We start from the raw sequence: 22,012 nt of genomic DNA on the forward strand, positions 1-22,012 counted from the left end.
TAAACAAAAATCTACAATCTGGGGAACTTCACTGAGTGTACTCTGATTGTTGTCCTTCATTACTACTATTACTACTACTGTTACTGTTCAATCTGTAGTCCACCATTCTGATTAGATTTTTCCTCAAAGAAAAGCAGCCTCCCACACTAAATCAAAATACCCAACTTTCAAGAATAGTTTTCATGTAAGTTTCAAAATAAATTATTCTCCCCATAATTCTTGGTGTACAATACCAGTCCCTTTGTTCCTTATATTGAAACCAAGACCCATATGTATTGTGCCAGATCCAGACTAAATTGTACTTAGAAAAAACTTCAATGAAATAAATTGCACATAATAGTGATAGCTAACAAATTTCAGTCATTTTCATGGGTTTCTTCTACATAAACATGGATCTGACCGTATTTTTTTAAAAAAAAATAAACATGTATTTGGGTGAATATGTTTGTTTATATCTACGAAGGAAGCAATTTAAGGCTTCCGAGAATATATTTGCCCCTCCATCCTGGGACTATTTGTTTTGTAGCTCCAGATCCACCTCTGATTACAGTTACTAAAAATTGGTGGCATCGTTTTCTGCCATTTTTACATGAGACATATCTCCAGAATGCCCTAAAATAGACTTATCAGAGTTTGTAAAATAACAGCAACTCTTCTTTTTTGATCAAAACTTCAAAGGGGGAGGAAAGAATATTTTGGCTCTGCCCCTTTGCATCCCCAATATCCTGTCCCTTAACAATCCACATGCTGTCACGTGTGGTCCTGGCAATTAAAAGTTGGACACTTCTTATTGATATGTTATTTAAAATGCATTTCAAAACTATACTATCTAGGACAGGAGTGTCAAACTGCCGGCCGGTGGGCTGGCTGCATCATGCAGAGGCTGCGCCCACCCCAGCTCTGGCAATGTGAAAAGTCGTGATACGTCATGACACGTCACGTGATGTGGAGAGTTTAACACCCGTGATCTAGGATTTGGAGAAATGAGTTGGAAATGTTCACAACCGCTGAGACTATGAAAATGAAGATGTTTTCTCCCTTATGAATCTCAGGTCTTCTGAGGTGAAGAGCAAGTGACCATCCCTCAAACAGAGTAGGGAGATATTCCTCTTAAGTCACAGAGTATTGTACCAGCTTCATAATTCCTCAGACGGCAAGATGGAAAACGATGAGGAAGAACTTACCACTTTCTTCAATATTTTATGTTCTGCTATGAAATGCAATATGTGCTATTTGTTAATTTAAAAATTCTGCAGAAAGACTCCTGCTACATCTAGCAGACCGGAACTTGAGCTCATGGTAACACTGCACAAAGCTGTGGTAGATGAATGTAATAGGCAGAGCTAGCAAAACAATTCCACTGACTACACAAATCCCTCCAAGAATCCTTCCAGGTACTGTGACAGGACAAACATCCCCATAACCAACTGTGGTCATGGAGATGATAACCCACCAACAAGCAGCAGGAATGCTTGCATAGCCTTCATTGGGTTTTCCTATTTTCAGTCCGTGTTCAAGAAGTTGGGCAAGAGCGCTGAAAATTGCCATGGCAACACAAACGAAGACCAGCAGCATCACCATCTCCCTGTAGCATCGCTTCAAAGTCAGGCCGAGCGTCTGAAGGCCGATGAAGTGGCGGGCCAATTTAATTACCCAAAAAATCCGCATCATTCTCAGAACCCGTAAGGTGACTCCAGCCCTCTGAAGCTGAGAATTCTCCCCTGTAAAAATTGTCATCAGCACAGAAATATAATACGGAGTGATAGCCAGCAAGTCAATGATGTTCAGTGGTCTCTTAACAAACTCACACTTGTCTTTGGAGACAATGAACCTCACAATGCACTCTGCCGTGAACCAGCCGATGCAAATGGCTTCGATTATCCTGCCAAAAAGAACATAAGCAAAACTATTAAATTTCTTTAAAACTCTTTATTGGGAATATTTTTCAATGCTTAGAGGCTTATTTAATGGACACTTTTACACTGACATGGACTCAGACTTTTAGTAGAAAAATATGCCAAATTCAAAGTCAAATTGGAGTTTATACAGTTTTCTTATTGTTTTTTCCTTCCAAAAATCATTATTGTGTTAATTTAATTTAATTTTATTAGATTTATATACCGCCCTTTCCCGAAGGACTCAAGGCGGTTTACAGGGTATTTTAAAATCACACCAATACAAATACAAAAGTTAAAAAAACAATTAAAAAGATTAAATTATCCCTGAAAATAAAAGCCCCAGTTAAAAATTCTCAGTTAAAAGTCTTCCGTGTGGATATCTCACCTGGCTATGTTTTCTTAAAGCTTTTTTAAAGTTATTTTGATTTCTGGGGGAAGGGATTATCATTATCATTAAAATCTGAGGACTTAAGATGTTGGTCAGGTTAAATGTTTCATTTGCTTCTTTGATTTTGTGTATATATGTGAAACAATTGATTTAATATTTGGTTCAAACTATACTGCAGTTTAATTTCTCTGTGAATTCCTCTTCAAAATACTAGTGCTAGGCCATTTAAAATGCTTTTCTGGATGAATGATTACTATTCAGCAGTAAAATAGCTCAAGCAGTCCTCTCAAAGCATTTGAAATCGCTGAATAGAATGGAACAACTCTCTGTGGTTACCATAACCTTGAGAGCAGCAGATAGTTTTTGCGAACAGTTAGAATTGTTCAAACAGAAGCACTAAAACACTGAGGATTCTTCTCATTTAAGCTGAGTATCCTGTTCAGACATGTCTCTAATACTTTTTGAACAGAACACAGATTTAATCATTGCAGCAATGCCACTCATCAAAATAAAAGCCAAAGGAGATCCAAAGATTAGGTAACCTTTATATGTGCTGGACTTCAGTTGGCCATTCTTTGAACTAGTATAGTACGGTAGGGTTGCAATGTTCCAGATGTCCAGGAAAGAGCAAAGAAAAGTGGAGTATTCTGCACTCTTTGGTTGCCATCTGGTGGGCATCCAGATATTTGCAGACCAGAGGTGATAGTTCTGCTTAGGGAGATTAAAGTCCAACTCATCCAAAAGACCTGGTTTGTTGGGAAAGCAAGCTCTATAATGATTGCCCAACTTCTTTCCACCTCTAAAATCATGCTAAACTATACCCTTGCTATGTCTTCAAAACAGCAAAGTTTAAAACAAAGTAGAGATTCCAGTCTAGCAGTGCTATTATTCCAGAAGTTGTAATGCATGAGGAAGAGAAGACTTGCACTGTAATTCTGAAAATGTGGGACAATTTGGACTCCATGTATATAAAAAGGGCCCAAAGAACACTGCATAACACCATCAGAGGTAGTTTGCAACAAACAGTTCTACCCTACTGTTTTCCTGAATTAATTACAAATTGTCAAAAATAACATTTTAAAATTTACTTGGTTTTCATTTCTGCATTTCTTTCACTTCTATCAGCCAGGTATTGAAAAGACACACACACATACACCCCTTTGCCTACTGCTTCCCTTGTGTTGCAGCTAGAAGTCTAAAAATTCAGAACCAGTCTCTGGAAATCAAGGATGCCAAAGTAAGCAAAATCCTATAGCAAGACAAGCATAACTTGTAACCTGTAGAAATGACCAAAGGTGGAATCCCATGTCAGCATTTGTGCTTCCACAATGGAGATACACCAAAACAGTTAATCATAGAGACTTCCCATAGCTGTACTTTTGGCTCAGGCTGTTTTATATCCACCTCCAATGTTTATGATGTTTCAATACCTGCATACAACTTTCACCAAGAAAGGAAAGTTTTCCTCCAAAATGCTTACCTGTGAATTGAATGAAAAGAAAAGAAACTGCTGTTGAGAACAAAATAAAAAATAAAAAATGGGGAGATGGTGCAAATGACTGGACTTATCACTGCTGAAAAGCATGGATTCCTTTGAAGATTTGTTTAAAAATGCTTTTCTGATCAATTTTAATCCCTTTTCTAAAGTCTAAGCAGGATTTCTATTTTTTTTTAATTTCCCCTCGCTTCAACTCCATCTGTTTCCTTCTTTGTTGTTTCTCTGGAAGTAGAAAGGTATGTTTGTGTGCTTCTGTGTATGAATGATTTGTGTGTGCCAAAACCTAGTGGTTGTATGTGCATTTTATAAACTCAGCACCTTATTTTATCAGTAATTAATAATCAGTAATTATTAATTAATATTAATATTTTGGTCAATTAATATTTTTGTTTGTCCTATCTTTATTTTTTCCAAGTAAGATTTCTAATAGTTATACAGACAAAGCTATACGCAGGGGAAATTTCCAGTATTGAATTCAAATATAATTAGTTCCTCTACTGGACCATGTGAAGAAACTGAATGTGGCACAGGGCTTTTGCCTACATGGTAGTTTTTTTGTCTGTTTGTCTTTAGGGTTGGGGGGAAGGGAAGTATCTTAAATTTAAGGTTGACTTTTTCAGGTAAATATGGTGCAATCTTTTTGTATTGAAATGAGTGGCTTTTTATTTAATTTATAGTTATAGTGTTTTAATTTTGTTTTTCAATCATTTAGAATTATTACCATTACATATTAGAGAGACAGCAGTACTGAGTGTCAGCCAATCATTTTTATATACTATTTAAACTTAATGACATGATCTACCTCTAGTTGACTGCCTATCAAGGGAATGTACGTATTCACCTAAGACTAGAGACATATTCGAATAACAACTAGATTATGTCTTTTAAAAAATGGGAGAATTAGTTCTGCTCATCTAGCATAACATGAATGCTGTAATTCATAATAGAGCTTAAACTATTCAATTATGCATATTTTCCTCCATTTCATCTCTGTTTTGTTTCACTTTTCTCTCTTCGTTCTGCTTTCTGAAATATGTTTCCTGATGAAGACTAGCAGAACTTGTGAAAATCCTAATAGATGCAACAATAGTGACATTTCATTTCAGAGTGGTAACTTTGTTCTGATTATTTTTAGTTTAAACAATGAATTCTGCAATCTAGGTTTACCCTGGCCTCTGGTTTCCAATTTAGTTGCATACACAATTCTGTTAAGGAACAAAAAAAGTAAATAAATATAGAATAATATGTTATACAATAGCTATATGTCTACTCAGTAGTAATGCAAATAATTCCAGTATACTTCCCCCACATTGTAATGCTGAACTACAATCCTTTTAAAAAAACACACAAAATTAGTTCCAATGGAGAATGTAGTAATATTTTCTAACCTGGTGCTCTGCCGAGATTTGAGAGATACTATTTATTTGACATATTTATAAGGGCACCTGACTCCAAATGAGCCTGGGCAGATGAAAAACAATTGGTCAAAAAATAACGACTTACCTGGAAGGAATGACCCACAAGTGAACTCTCACACTGGCCTACCGCCTCCTCCATTCAGCCTAATCCAAGGCCTGGAGGAAAAAAACCAGGTCTTCAGAGTTTACCGGAAGGAGAGCAAGTACTCAAAGTTTTCCATGTGTTTAGGAATTAAACTCATTCAGAAATGTAGTTCAGCATTACTTGCAGGGGCGCAGAGAGAGCTGACATGAAAAATAATAAAGCTAAATATTCCAATAGATATAGCCATTTTATTTCTTTTGTATTCAATTTTCTTTATTTAGAATATTTATTACACTTCTAAGAAAATTATTTTAACAATTGTAGGATGATTCTAAACTTAGGTCTCTTACAACTCCCCGAGTCCTAGGAGGTTACTCTAGATCAATCTTTTCATTTAATTTGTTTCTTACTTTTTGCTCTTACTGATAAGACTTAAACAAAATAGTCTTCTAGTTTAAACCGCTTCAGAATATATTTTTTTAAAAAAAATCAGTAATAAGGCTAGTTTGTTGTATTCAAAGTAATTATATTCTGAGCTGTCAAAACAGCTTTCAGTTGCAAATTGCACATTTTCCTTTACAAAGTTTTATAAAAATTCTTCTGCAAATTTATTGAGAGCTAAAAATAGAAAAATCAAAGGCATGGCCTCATCATCCACTAAATATCTGAATAAAATGGAATATACAAGACAAGAAACATGAAGGTGGGAAAACAAAAGACAAGACAGCCTGTGATTAAAGTTGACAACATCAGTTTGTGGATGAGGATGTGCTTTTATTCTTGCATCAAAGTACCTTTAGAAACCAACCACATATACCTACTCCACCCTTACACAATCCCAATAAAATCAGTAATTAACTGTTTTTGAATTGTTTAAAAGTAAATGTGAATTTGGGGTAGAATAACATTTATTATTTCTTCGGAATGAAGATTTACTAGCACTTACCTCCAAGTATACTTAGGATTCAGTGGCTCATGAAATCTAGCACAACGCTATTTGTATTTACTTCGCTCGTTTCACATTTGCTATTCTTCATCATTCTTGCCTATGCCAACAGACTCCTTCAGAGTTGTTCTTCCTGTACCCACCCTTGCATAAATCTATCCTATGATAGGTCAAACTGGCAGGGAGAAAGCAGAACTGCTTAATTCCTTCTTTGCAGCTGTCTTTATGCAAAAGGAAAAAAAAATAGCCCAACCTATCAAAAGCAGCACTGTGGGAGGCAGAACAGGAATGCAGGTCAGAAATAGGCAAAATTGATAAGAGAACACCTATCTCCTTTGGATGAGTTCAGCTCTTTGGGACTAGATAATTTACATCCCAGGGTACTGAAGTAGTTCACATATGTGATCATGGAACCACTGAATGAAATCTTTTAGAACTCCTGGAGCACAAGGAAACTGCCAAAGATCTGGAAAAGAGCTGATGTGGTTTCAATATTCAAAAATGACAAAAAACAACAACGACGACGAAAAACCCTGGATGCAGGAAACTACAAATCAACCAGCTTGACATCAATACCTACAAAACTCCTAAAAAATAATAATAATCAAGCAGCAGATTTGTGAATATCTAGAAAGAAACAAGACAATTACTGGAAGCAAGCATAGGATTGTTAAAAACAGATCATGCCAGATCAACCTTATTGCTTTCTATGATAAAGTAATTAGTGGATCAGAGAAATGCTGTGGATATAGTGCACTTGGACTTCAGTGAGGCATTTGACAAAGTGGACCAGTGCATGTGTTGGGATGCATGCAGTGGGGTACCTCAAGGTCTTGGCCCTGGTGCTCTTCAAAATCCCCACGAATGATCTAGATGAGAGAATAGAAGGGGAAACTCATCAAATTTGCAGACAACACCAACCTAGGGGGGAAAGTTAACACTTCGGAAGATAAGCTCCAGATTCAGGATCTTGACAGACTTGAGCATTGAGCCCTATCCAATAAGGTCAGTTCAGTGGTGAGAAAAGTAAGGCCCTGCCCTTAGGTAGGAAAAGCCACTTACATAGGTACAGAATAGGAGGTATCTGGCTCAAAAGTAGTAACTGTGAGAGGGATCTAGGTGTCCTGGTGTATCACTGCTTAAGAATGAATCAGTAGTGTGCTGCAGCTGCCAAAAAACCCCTAAGTATCTAGGCTGCATCAACAGAAGGATAGCATCAAAATCACAGGAAGTGATAGTACTGTTTTATACTGTACTAGTGAGGCCACACTTGGAATATTGCATCCAGTTCTGGTCACCACGATTCAAAAAAAGGTATGTTTAGCTTAATAAAGATAATAAAGATAAGGGTCAGGGGAGACATGATAGCAGTCTTCCAATATCTGAAGGGCTGTCATGGGGAAGAAGGTGTCAATTTATTCTCCGTAGCAACTGAGGCAGAACAAGAAGCAATGTATGGAAGCTCATGGAGAGTCAACTGGGAACAAGAAGGAATTTCCTGAGAGTGAGAATGATTAAGCCATGGAACAGTTTGCCTCCCAGAGTTGTGGATGTTCCATCACTGGAGGTTTTCAAGAAAAGATTGGACAGCAATTTGTCCAGGATGGTATAAGAACTCCTGCCTTGAGCAAGGGATTGGACTAGAAGACCTTCAAGGTCCCTTCCAGCCCTATGATTCTGTAAATCTGTAAAACCATTGGTCCAGTCTGATTAACACTGGTCACTCTGATTAAAATCCTTTTCAAAAATATTAGCAATTTTTCAAGTTCTATTATATGAAATCCTTATAATGCCTATGGATTTTTACATAATGTATTATATGCTTCAATCCAATATGATGCAGGTATGTGCTAAAAGGGAACTTGTGTAACATTTATTAACCTTCCAACATTTAAGAGCCAGCAACTTTTTTAGCATGAGAAAGAGGGAGGGAAAGAAAACGGCTCTTAGTTCTCAGTATCACTGAATATGCTAACCCAAATAGCTCAGCTCATATTTTAGATCTGCCTCCAAAATAATTCAGTGGATTCTAGACAATGACACTAGAAAAGGAAGAAAAGGGGTGACTTGCCCATAAGGAGTAAGGGGGCCCTAAATAGTCTTGCCAGGAAACAATTGAGCATCAGATCTAATTATCAAGTAGTTTCTCCTTTTACTCTAGCCCCAGTTTAAGAGGCTTTGTGCAACCAAGTCTGATGCACCAGAGGTCCTATTTGTTCTCCCTTTTTGCAAAAATCAATTAACCTTTCTTGTTGCTTTCCTTAGCTTTTATCCATTTTACCTCCCTAAGCTTCAAAGCCAGATTGTAATACTATATTTGGAAACTGACAACCTTCTGCTTATCAATGCTAACCTGAAGACATACCATTCAGTACAGACAAAGCAAGGTCTTAAGCCACAGGTGTGTCTACTTCACTGAAAGTAAGTCCCATTAAACTGTGAAGTTTTCCCCAGGGAAAATGCATATACATTTGCAGTGTTTAGCACATGCTAAAAACAGTATGTATGTTCTTAGCTTTTCTTTCTAAAGCAGCTGTGTTAGACAACAATTTCCAGTCTCTCCAGCAAGCCTCTCTATGGTAACAGTCCTGCTAAGACCAATGGGAAAGTAATCCAACTCTACTGGATGCTCTAAATTGAGATCTAGTGATACAACTGAAATTTTAAAACGATTTGTGGATTCTTGAGTGTAGTGGAAATATGTCTTAATTTTCTATGTTTTAAAGGGAATTTAAAATGAAGTTTAAGTGCTTACATGCTTACAAGATTTTGCCAACTTTCTTTTAGCTTATGATGAAGTTTTAGTTTTCATTCAAAGTATGAATATTCTGCTACAGTACCGACAGTCTTTAGAATATCAATCAGCAAAATGATAGCTTTTGATGGATATGATTAACTGCCTAGCTAATGATAGCTAACATTTGCAGAACCAGATGCTGAGGTTTAATTTTGTTTAAGAATCCAGTCATTTTATGCTCAGACCCACAACTTTTGAATACGATGTTAAGGGCTAAGGTCTTGTTTCTGAGGCTAATAGGTTACGAACAGTCATCTCTAAATCTCCAAAAGCATCCATAGACAGATTTACTGTCATTACAAAATTAGTGTGCATGTGTTCTATGTGGCTTCATAGCAGTGGTGGGATTCAGCCGGTTCGCACCACTACCAGCAGAACTGGTAGCTAATTTTTTGTTGCCCAGGCCCAGAATTGACTTCTGGAAGCAGCATCCACACAGAGAAGCAGTTGTTCACATATTTGAATCCCACCACTGCTTCATAGTGTCAGGTGGTATTGGATATTACCTGTTAAAGCACTAAAAAAGCTTCCCAGGTTAGATTTTCCATAGCATACAATTCAATAGGTTATGCTTAGAATTCATTTACTGGGAAGTTCATAGGTCAGAAATATTCAAGATCCTTTATGATGTCTCCGCCACTTAGGTTAGGGTGGAAAATACAAGTGGGCTTTACATTTTCATAAGCTAAAGAAATTCAAGCTCAGTTCTTCCATTTCTCTTTCACAGAATGAAGGGAAAACCTGCTGTGTATTATTGTACACGTTTACCCCCATGACAGCTACCGTCCTGTTTTCCAAACAATATGGTTACATTATATATGCATTATATGTAATTATTTTAATGTGTTATACTAGACTAACAAAATTTTTATGCTCCTAATTCATCCTCATCAAGGTGACGCTAGCATTCTTTAAAAAATAGCAACTTTGAACATGCAACAGAACATTCAAAGAAAAAGTAATGCATATTAAGCAACGGTAAGTATGTAGTTTCTCATACCAAGACGATCCAAATAACAGGGTAAATGATTATTGCAGGATCCAATCTGGGCCGGTCACCGGGACCAGAAGTTTTGTCTTTGACCCAGATTGGATCCTGCAGTATTATCCTGGGACACGCATATTTGCCTTCATTCGTGATTGTTCTGTACTCCTGGTCTTATACTTTGCTGCTTTGTCCCTTTCTTCCCTTTTTCTTCTTTTCTTGTTAATCTCATGGCTGATTTAAGCTTTACCTGTAGTTTCAGTGGGAACAAAGGGAATGAAGTATGTATGATTGTTGCCCTGGGGACTGCACATTGTTTTTAGGGCAGGGCTAAGACAGGTGCCCTCCTTGTCTGCTTCATTGTTTTAAGGCTCATCCTCGCTTGCTCTCTATGTCACAGGAATCTATGGACACACAATGCTTGCAGCTGTCTCAGGACTGTGGCAAATCCCTTAGTTGGAAAGACATCAAGTGGCTGTGGATTGCAAACAGCCAGGTAAATCTTGCCTCTGAAAAAATCAGCCACCATTAAAAGAGAATGAAAACAGAGCTTTTCTCTGACTGGCCATGGCTGCTTAAGATGCAGTGTCCCTCTCTTTGGAGATTCCGTGCAGTGATGTTTTGGTGGTTACTTGAATGACTTGGTTTTTGTCAGGAGGCTATTGCTACCTGCTTCCTCTAAAAAAAAGAGCAATTAAATGCAAAGCATTAATTTATTATTGATTTCTATAGGAATCAGGTGCTTAACTTAGCAAACATGAGAAAAGCTACTTTGAATATGATGACGATGAGATGTGGCCTAGGAATATTAACACAAATTGTTTTCAATATGCAACACCAGCAATTTGGGGTTGTTGTTTTTTTAATATATTCCCTGCTGAAATACTGTGGGTTGCAAATGCATTACGTTTTCTTCCTTAATTGTGATAATTTATTTATTGTTGAGAGCAAAAAGGGACAACTGCTCATGGAAAGCAAACCTGATATTTTTAGAGACCACAAAGTAATCTTATACGTTAATCTGCAATACATTGTTTGGCAGTAATTTCTACTTCACCTAGTGGATTTTTTTCTAATCCAAACATGCAGAATTAGGATATAAGGCTAAGAGTTCTCAGCTAAAAGACAACTAATCTGCACTTCCACAATCTGTTCTGGAAGGCAACATTACAAATAAAATACTTGACATACGATATCATCATACAAACATTTTTTCCTCACTATCTTTAATTCTCAAAAATATGCATGCCAATCTGGATTATTGGATATGGAATAGTCCTACTTAAAATGAATAAAACTGCATCAACTGCAAATGACTGGCACTCTTGACATTTCTAAATAAGCTCAAATCTTCTGAAGACATTTGCTTGCATATTAAGATTGCTAACATCTATACAACTAAATTGTGATGATGTTTATGTATTCTATTCACTTCTACTTGCCCTCTTAAAAAATAACACCCAAACAAACTACATTTGTGTTCCAGTGTTACCAAGCCGAAACTTACACTTTTCTAAGAATCTAGTACAGACATGTCAAACACAAGGCCCGGGGGCCAGATCCGGCCCGCGAAGTGGTTTCATGTGGCCCACGAAGCCATCCTGGAAACAGTGAGGGAACGGCCCCCATTGCCTTGGCCCTGGCCCAGAGACCCTCCTTCTGCCAGAGACCCTCAGATCTGTCCCACTCCTGCCCAGGCCCCCATAGGCACCCTTGATGCGAACGATGTAGAGCTGGCCACGCCCACCCAGTAGGCCATACACACTCTAGCCACGCCCACCCAGTAGGCCACACCCACCCAGGCCACACCCACCCCTGAGGGCAACCGCAATGCTGATGCGGCCCTCCATGAAATTGAGTTTGACACCCCTGATCTAGTAAAATGCAAAAAACAAAAAACAAAAAAACAAAACAAAACAAAATGGAAAGCCACTGCTTGAAACTTCACAAATTATTGAATTTTAGAGGATTGGGAAAATAATATTAGGAAAAGGTTTGTACCCTAATGAAAAGAAACAAATAATTTGCTCCAAATTATTCCAATACTGACTACCAAAGTTTGGGTGTCTGTTTAGTTTATCAGGAGTGATGCACAAAGACTAGTCAACATGAGCCGTGTTACTTGCAGAGTAAGTTTTCACACAGCTGCCACTGAGTGATTTTCTAAAGTTTTGCAATTCAGATAAAGCAAGCTTACATGCTACCCCAACCTGAAATTGTAAGTGTATTGTTAGATTTTTTTTCCCCCAATAACAAACTAGTGCAATTTTAGGCTGTTCACGTTTCACATTAAGACAAAAATGAATGCATGGATTAGAGCATGGTAGGCCAAACTGCAGCTAATAAGTTGTTTGCTGGATCACTCTGCCAAAATTCAGCAGCAAACTGCCAAATTGAGATAGTAGTTTTTTAGTTAAATTAAAAAATAGATTTATAAGATGCATATATTTAATTTTCAGTAATTTAACAAGAGCCAAATTGAAGAAATGCATTGAAACTTCCATCTCTTGTTTTCTGTTGTCATACTTTACTGCCACATCCCCTGTAGTATTTTGTGGTTGAAAAAAAATAGTTAAGAAAAATAAAGGGCTGGCATTAGCCCCCAAATGATTATTCACCCTTGGCTTAACATTATATATGAATCAGCAGGTACTAAAGATATTAAAGTGCTCACAAAACTGGATGTTCTTGCAATGACTACCTTGAGGTGATCAACCAGTGTTTTTTGAAATTCATGTGAATGTAAATCTTCATCTGTGACCAGAGTTATTCAAAAACACACCTATATTAGTGCAACTAAGTTTTAAACAATAGTATGGGAAAATTGTAGGAGAAAATATTCTACAGATAAAGGAGAATATTGGGTAGCTCAGGGTTAACACGAGGTGGTCCTTTGTGCTCTTTTAACTTGGTTGTTTTCTTGCAGACGTTTCATTACCCAAACTAGATAACATCATCAGTGCTAGTTTGCTATCATTACCTGTAATAATGAAACAGCTGCAAAAAACAACCATGCACAGAGAGCACCAAGGACCCCTCAAAAAATATTCTGCTGAAAATAAACTGTTCTCTGTTAGTACTGACTCACATTATCAATCAGCGTAACTGAGCACCTTGCAGACAAATTCTGCAAATTGTTTCCAAATTGTTAAGATTAAAGTAAACAAGTGAATGTGATGTTAGCAATTTTGTGAGACCAATCTCCTTGCTCAGAAAATAAAAGCAAACTGTGTGTGTGTGTGGAGGGGAGGAATGCATAAATAAACAAAATAAAAAACATTTCCAGAACTTTTCTTGTCCCTTCAGAATGTGATGGCAAAGAACAGAGAAATGGTAGCCGTAAAAACCTTTGGTTTTGAATTTCAGCCAACACTTTCATGAATAGATCTTTTTTATTTTATTTAGGAGGTTTTATTTAACTACTTGGTATGTACAATAAAACAAACCTCTTTAACATTACTTACAGCATTTTGGATAGCTGGCCATCTCCTACAGGTAGCATAAAACTAAATTTCTTCCATTGGGAGAATGTGAGACTAGAGTTCTTTTGAGGTCTGTTTCAATTCTAGGACTCTATACAGCAGATATTTGTCTTCTTTCATTGCATGTATTCAGTGTATTATGTAGAACTCTATAACACACATTTCTGTGAGTTACTTTCCATTAGCAAAAAAGAGGTGGATCCCACCCTCCTGGCAGATTTTAATAGAAAACTAAAGATCTATTGGTAAAGCAAACATTCTTTTTAATGTAGGGTCCTTGGTGCACTGATGACATTACCTAGTTTGTTAATGAAATGTCTGCAAGAAAACAACTAAGCTCAGAGAGCACCAAGGACCCCACAGTTCAACCGTAGTTAAAAATATTTTCTTCTTTTAAATCTTTCTGGTTTTATGACTTTATATGATCACTGATTTGCATTTGTGTGCGCGTGTGTGTTGGTAACATTTATTACTTTCTTATTTTATTTGTCCTGGTTTAATTGATGTTGTTTTTTGTACTTCATTGTTGCACCGTAAACTGGCATAGGGCCTGAGTACCTGAGAGATTGATTATTTTTAAGTATTTATGCCTGCCCAGTACATTTTGGCAAAGCGGGTTCCCTTCCCAACCCTTCTAATAAACACTGTCATCTTATGGGACCAAGGAAGCATGCCTTCTATGTTGCAGTCCCTGCCCTCTGGAACAGCATCCCTCCAACGATGTGGACAACACCCTCTGTCTTAGGGGAAAGCACTTAAGACCTGCCTCTGGTGTCAGGCCTGGGATTGATGTGTTTTGGGGCCCTTTATTTGGTTTGGTCTGATATAGTTTGTTTTAGGCCCAGGTGCCTATGGGGTTTAACTGTTTTATTGTTTTATATTTGTAAGTTGTTGTTGTTAGTTGCAAAGTCATGTCCGACCCATTGCAACCCCATGGACAACGTTCCTCCAGGCCTTCCTGTCCTCCACCATCTTCTGGAGTCCATTTAAGCTCACGCCTACTGCTTCAGGGACTCCATCCAGCCACCTCATTCTCTGTCGTCCCCTTCTTCTCTTGCCCTCAATCTTTCTATTTCTATAACAAGGAGTGGCTGTAATAAAGCTCATTGTCACATTCATCACCATCATCATTTGCCACTGGCAGGCCTGCCAGGAGTGTGTGGATATAAATTTTAAAATAAATAGTTGTATATATTTTATACACACGTCAGATCTGTACACATTACATCTGTTCATACAAGAGATATCATTATGTTATTACTTGTCACTGAACTAATCTCTTTTTTTTTGGTGGGGGGAGTTTAAAGCTGTTTTCATCACATCACCAAAGCAACCCTATCGGATGATTGGCTCGTGACCCATGCTCCTTAAAACCAAAACATATACCGGTACTTAAGAATAATTTGAAATAAATATGTTGGAGATCATTAGGTTCAATAATAGAAGCTACTATTTTAAAAAGTTAGCTTTGCAGGTATGTGGACTAAAAGATCATTTCAGTTTACCCAGATTTAAGTGTCATTTTATCCTATTTTTGAATAAGCCTATAAAATTTCATAATACTTGTATTTAAGCAAAATATGAATGCAATGTCTAAAGCCTATCACTTAAACACAAATGGTTTAAATAATTGTTTCATGTCTATGGGATTAAAAAATCTTACTGTATTCATATCTTGAGATATATAAGGAAGCAAAATAGAGCATCACGTATCTGTAAGCTTAATCAGTATTTGAGTGATGACATTAATAAGCTTGCTCACATTAAGGTTATAAAGTGTTCTTTAATTTGAAGCATACTTTATTCTGCAGCACTTTTTAAGTTGCAGAATCCATTTGGTAATCCTGCTTCTTGAAATTAGATAACTCGTTGAGGTAAGACTATTTCAATTAGTACAATCTTCTGGGTCCATTAAAAAACCCAAGTCAAGAGTGCACAGGTGTAAAGTACAATCTGATGATTGCAATCAGACTCTAGAAACAGGACACATGACTCCACCACCATTTAAATTCAAATGTCGCTTTCTCCAATTCAGACAAAACTGGTTGACAACCCTTTTGGTAACCCATTTAGAAAGCTTCCTCTTAAACGCATAGCTTTCAATTTGGAGTTTGTATATAGGTATGAGAAAATTATTTAAAAAGTAAGATGATTATTTTATAATTATGTTTTATTTCAGGGGGTAGGTTAAATAGAGTTTCCAGTACGCCAGTGGCAGCACGTGCTATTGTATAATAATGTAATAAGCCTTTCCTCTTATTCCTTTTGAGTACTATAAAACTTGGAAAGCAAAATCTGGATGACTGCAACCATGGTGGAAAGTAGAAAAAAAATCAGAACTGCAGGAACAAGAGTATTTTAAAGGCTGTGGTTCTGCAAAACCAATAGCATAGATTATTTCATAAAGAGAAAAGATTCTAGGAATAATGGGCATTTGAAGCAAATGAAATCTGGCATATTTTCCTCTCTTACTTGGGACACAAAGATAATTAAGATAATACTATTACTGGCCCAGCTTCTGTGGGTGGAAGTAATTAAGCTTTCATGGATCTACATTAGACAAATGGAAGAATACCATTATAGGCATATTCTTAACAGCATCACAAAATAATCCAAGAAAATATAATCCACTCACTTGTTTCTTATTCCATGGGATAAACCCATCAAAAGCTGTCTGTGTATAATATGTTTGTTTGATGCATGACTGGGTGCATTATAAAATCAATAATCTTTGAAAAAGTTGGTGATCTGTGGGACAATTTGTTTTATGATAAAAGGAATTTCCCTAGACCTTTTTCCCAACTTGACACCCTAAAGTATTGCAATTACAATGTCAGATATCTGTCGAGCAAAGACAGCAGTCATTCTATTTAGCTATTCTGGATTTTATAATTCTATCACACTTATTCAGAGAAGGGTTTCTGGAGATGGTATATATACAGCTATGGTTCAGCAGCCAGCAAACCTTAGGAAAAGCAAAACAAATTTCAGTGCTAGAAACTTGATTGCTTCTAAGATGCCAGATAATGTTGGTTCCAGCATGATTAAGAACTGAAATCTCAAGGCTATTTTTTTAAACTTCTTTTAAACTTTCATAAAAATATAACTTTCATAAGGGAGACGATATGTTCTGGGCAAGATGAACAAAATGTAAACTGAGTTCTACTGGTTGATTCCTGGCTGATCTGCAGTTTACCAGTAGCAATCTTTTTTCTTCTAAATTAAGCTGCAGAAATTAACAACGCTTGGGGTAACCATGAGGGGATTTTTGTGGAACTGAAAGTTCAGTCTGGTTACCAAAAATAAATTCTTAGGCTCAGAATGTGCTGAAAGACACCCTGTTCTTTAACTTCTTTACCACTGACTCTGGTGGGTGGATCTTGGGGCTTTTGGTAAAAAATAAAGTAGATTCAAAAAAGCTGTTCTCCTTAGTTCTAAATGGCTTGTAAGTCACTTACCTGGCATTGAACATGACGTTAGTACACACCTAACATTACATTTCTTCCTACAGCTGGAAGTGATAAATAACTGAGAACAACTGGCAAATTATCTTTGGGGAAGAATTTTTACTTACCTCTATATGATTTTTCCCAAGATAAATATTGTTTGACTGAAGGTCAGTAAATAAAATTTGGCAACTTCTGTATAAGACAAGTTTAATAGACTTCTCTGGGGAATGATAGAATCTTTCCAACGAAAGGGATAGCACATTTTTGCATGATAATCAAAAGGACATTTATTTGTTCCAAAGCAGCCATTATAGTCCAGAAAATTTGGTTGGCTGATTGATTTCAGCATTATTATATCAGTCTCACTGGAGCTCAAGGTGGTTTTATCTTAAATCTGGTAGCTCTTACATTTTCAAACTGTCAACCCAAAGGAAGACAGTTCAAGACTCACACAGTGAAATCTTGTTTCTAGTAGCCCGAAATAAACCCAGTTAAATGTAAGCTTAATTCCCAGGAAAACCCATCTATTAGTTGTGTGGTTACACAGAGATCTAGAAGTTATTGATCTGGTTTTTAAGAATCACCTGGCTGTTAAACCAAGCTTACCCCTTGCCAAATGAGATGCGTAAGGAGTTGGGATATCTCCAATGTGGCAAACTGATGCTGGCAGAAGAAGACACAGAGACCAGAATGGGACAGAGGTCACACCACTGATGGGGGAAATATTAATCACTTCATCCTACCCTGAAGGCTCCCTGATTGAGTCTGCTGTGTACCTGCTCTGCTCCTCCAGGCTTCGGTTCTCAGCTGTTCGCCACTCTGGCATGGTGCTGGCACACAGCACCACCATGGAGACGATGACGAAGAGGATGGAAACGGTGGCCAGGATCTGGGCGGCCACCGACGAGGTGGGCTCCTCGAAAGTTCTCCTCATCCTTTCCAGCCATTTCTTCTCGCTGGCGCCAGGTGGGGCCACAGCATCCCCGCTCTCCTGGCCCTGGGAAGGTTGGGGCTGGCCGCTGTTTTTGCTACTGCCGCTCCCGGCTCCGGAGGGCTCCGCCCGGATGTCTTCTGCCGAATAGTAGGTGTAAGTATCGGACATGCGGTCGTCCAGCCGGCGCTGGCAGCAATAGTCCAGGTGAGATCCCTCCAGGCCCCAGTAGATCATCTCGTTGTAGAAGGAGAGTTCACACATGTGGGGCACGAAGCGCAGGTGGCCGTAGCGCACGTAGAGCAGGATAAAGCCGAAGGCTTCGGAGTGCCGGTCGAAGAAGTACTCGTTCCGCTCGCGGTCGTAGTCGTCGCACACTTCCAGCACGTCTTGCTCCGACAGGCAGCCGTGCAGGCGGCTCACCCGCTGGAGGGGAAAGTCCTTCAGCACCTCCCGAGCGAAAGAGTAGCGGGTGCCCCCCACGTTCAACACCACCACCGGCGGGCCACCCCGGCCAAAGGTCATGGCTCGGAGGAGTGCAGAAGCAGAAGCGGGGCGCGGGCGGGAAACGGCGGGTCCGGCTGCCTTCAACCCCCCGAGGAGCGGGACCAGGAAGGGCGGGATCCGGCTGCCCCGCCCGGCTTCTCCTCAGGCAGCCGGACGCTCTCTGGCTTCTCTCGGTCTCTTCACCCACCCACCCACCCCTCCCGCCCCCCCTTCGCCGTCCACGAGGCGGGAACGGCGGCTCTGCTGTCCCGGGAAAGCGACGAGCGCGCGGCGGTGCGCCTCCTCGAACAACCCGGAGTCTTGGCGACGCCTCGGGCTTTAGCGAGGGCTGACGGCGGGCGCCTCGCTGCGCCCGGAGCACGCGGTTACCAGAGTGCCCGGGATAGCCTGTGCTGAGCAGCTGCAGCAGCCGCCGCCGCCGCCGCCTCCTCCGACCAAAACCCAGCCGGGCGTGGAGGGCATGGCTTAAGAAGCCGAGGTAAACTCCTGCGAAGTTGGGTCGGTTCTGGGCTCCTCCGCTGCGCGCAACCCGGTTTTTGCGCCGCACGCCACCAGCTCTGACAGCGCCGCTCTCGGGCTGAGGCGGCCAGCGGCTTTCGGAGCGGAGACGGAGGCGGTGGGGAAGAGACACGCCTCTCTTCCCTCGCTCCCTCCCGCCCTTCTTTCCCAAGCGTCGAAACGAGCGGAGTTGCCTCTCTCCGACTCTGCGGGAAGGAGAATTAGAAGCACCTGAAATGTTTCCTTTTGCTTTTCACTCTTGATCAGTCAAGCGCCTGGCTGAAGGTCAGATTTTCTACCCACCGGCAGAGATTTCCGGTCTTGCTCCTCAGAGTTTTCCTTTCTCAGATTTCCCATTTGGGAATGTTTCATTCGCCTTGACTAAAAAGTTCTGATTTCTTTCCCAGACCAGCATGTTGTGAAAGAATCGACAGGTACACCTCCACATTTTGTTATATATTTTTGTTATATATTTTGGTTTGGCGGCTCTCACACATTGATATCAGTTTAACTGATTATAAAGCACTTTTAATCCTTCTGGACTTGGATACCATAAGTACACTTCTGAATGTTTAAAACAAGCTTCTCTAACCTGATGCAATGCATATAGACCCAGCCTTCTCCAAACATCCTTGGCTGGGAATGATAGGAGCTGTAGTCTTTCTGGAGAGCAACTGGAGGAAATTAGCTTGCAGTTGCTGTTGATTCTTTTGGAATTGATACCCTGGTTATGTGTAGAGCTTCTGGAGGGGGAAAAAAATGGGACGAAGAGAATAATAAATACAGTTCTTATTTTCTTGTAGTGCAGAGTTGGACAAAAAAGCCCTTAGCAAATGTAGGCATTACATTCATCTAACACATGCTTTAAAAACTAGTGAAGCAGAAATATTTGATCACTACCTTTCTTCTTGTTTATTTAAAGTTTCTTGGAGTTAGATGGCATTTGTACTATGTGTGTTTCTGTATAACCACTACTGATACACATCCTTTGAAGCTTATTATAAGATTTCCCCCCCCACACACACACATATAACATTTTAACATGCACCTGAGAACATCATGAAGAGAAGCATCAGTGACAGTAACTTAGCTGTCCCTTTAAGTACTTTCTACCCTTGAAACATTTTTTCTGTATTCCGGTTCTTAGGTTTTCTTGATTTCTGATCTTGCAACTTTTCATAATTTTGCGCTTTAATAGAAAAGAAACTATATTTGTATTCCCCTTTAGCTCACTGAAACCATAGTCAATATTTACTATAACCCCTTTCATACAGTCTTTGAAAAAAGGAGGGGCTACGTTTAGAGAACAAATACAATAGATTGTATGGAGAAGGTCCAACTTTCTGTTTCTTCCAAGAAAAGTTGAAAATGTTCCCAGTTATGAAACCTTGGAGAGCTGCCAGTCAGGGTTACAAGAACTGAATTAAGAAAGCCAAAAAGTCTGACTGAGCATGAGGCAGCTCCTTATATTCAGTGAATTTAAGGAATGACATGATATCTGTCATTGATAATTGGCAAGTAAATGGCTTCTCCATGCAGTCAAATAGTTTTCCACTTGAGGCATGTGACAAGGGTCATTTTTATATTTAGTTTATTCACAACAAGTCAGAGCAGAATCCACATGTCTTTGCACTTTAGCATAAAATCCATTAGCCGTTTCCATTTGCAATTGGACTGATGCCCATTTATCTTCTGAACTATACAGTTGTGTTTAGCTGGTATGTCTGTAACTGACACAAATGTGTTTGGAACAGATTTAAATAATAAAATCTTTATATGCATAATTAATCCAAACACACTCAAAATATTGTAAGTATACAAGAAATCTTTGAGTCTGTTTTGTATTGGTTGTGTTTATATTGTGATCCAACATCTGAGAAACTGCTGAGATACAAATACAGACAAAATTAGAAAAATGAAATATATCATTACTTTTATTTTTAACTATGATTTCAAGAATGATAGATCTGGGAAAAAATGCATGCTAATGGAATTAAATCAGGTCAGGTTTAAAGAGCTTTCTACCAAATGACTAGAAACAATGACCAATTTATAATTTATAATTATAAATTATAAGTATAATGTATTCAATTTGTGATGAAGACAGCATCTAATGTTTTACAAATTACTAATAATTACTGTTTTTATATACATCCCAGTTTGGACAAAGAGGTTTACTCGGTTTTTAAACTGCCTTTAATGCCTATCAAAGGATGCTGTTTATCAGATCATTTTATAGCATTGTGTTTTGGTCAGATGTTATTCTCCAAGGCTGATCTGATGACGTTGAGGGCTGAAGACAGTTGGGTCCCCCTCCTATCCTAGTAGGAAGCTTGACATAATCTATTACTGCTCCCTATAGAGGGGGTCTCTCCTACAGTTTAAAAGCATGCAAATGCAAGTAGATAAATAGATGCTATTTCACTGGGAAGATTATTGGGTTCTCTGCACCTTCGGCTCATCTAGGAAACAGAAATGAGCATAGCCCCCTAGATCTGGACATGACTTTCTCTCCTGTCTTAGTCCATTAAGGCAAAATCTTTTAACTAAATCTCTTCAAAATATACCTTATCCTGTTCCTGCTCTCAAAATAGCCCATGCAGTGTGCAGGGTCAAACAGTGTACAGAGTGTGAGATCAAACCATATCCTTCTGAAAGAAATGCTTTGAGTAGTCAAAATTTCATGCTTTGTTGTATTATGTCCGCTAGAGGTCATAGCTAAAGTCATTTCATCTATTCCTTTAAGGACATTGATTTTCTGAGGAGATGGGAAAAGACCTGCCCCTTAGCTTCTCAATTAATTTTATTCTTTCAAATCTCCACATTCCTTTTCCAGAAAACCTCCTTTTGCTCAATGTATTTGGGTCTAGAGAATTGTTTTTTTTTAATAAAATGACTTTTCAAGTAATGTTTCACAGATCAGTGAATTGTGTGCTGATATTTTACCTTGTATCTAGTTTATTTATTGCTCACATAAAACTGAACTCAGAAACAAATGTTGTGCCCTTATACTCTGCCTGTGTTTAGGGAGCAAAATGTCAGTTATCAAACAGACAACATTTGATAGTTTTCCTCCCAGTTTTTTGGGGGTGTTATTAATTTATTCATCAATACTTTTTGGGAAAGGGAT

The 22,012-nt window shown here is 38.7% G+C and overlaps 1 protein-coding gene across 1 annotated transcript; it reads right to left on the minus strand.

Annotated features, from left to right (window-relative positions):
• Positions 1-1,147: 1,147 nt before the first annotated feature.
• Positions 1,148-18,454, minus strand: KCNG3 (potassium voltage-gated channel modifier subfamily G member 3). Its single transcript, XM_083361965.1, has 2 exons — positions 17,690-18,454; positions 1,148-1,882 (listed from the first exon to the last, which is right to left on the minus strand). Exons 1-2 carry the CDS (start codon positions 18,400-18,402, stop codon positions 1,237-1,239), a joined length of 1,359 nt encoding a protein of 452 aa, XP_083218091.1. The 5' UTR covers positions 18,403-18,454; the 3' UTR covers positions 1,148-1,236.
• Between the last annotated feature and the right edge of the window lie 3,558 nt (positions 18,455-22,012).

This window comes from Vipera ursinii, assembly GCF_947247035.1.
Source record: "Vipera ursinii genome assembly, chromosome: 1".
Classification (NCBI taxonomy): Eukaryota; Metazoa; Chordata; class Lepidosauria; order Squamata; family Viperidae; genus Vipera; species Vipera ursinii.

Bases quoted from the DNA above. Each gene is read 5' to 3' on its own strand.
- KCNG3 (XM_083361965.1), bottom strand. From the start codon at position 18,402: ATGACCTTTGGCCGGGGTGGCCCGCCGGTGGTGGTGTTGAACGTGGGG. The intron at 1,883-17,689 runs GTAGGATGAAGT...TCTTTTTGGCAG, and splicing joins TCAATCAGGGAGCCTTCAGG to GATAATCGAAGCCATTTGCA.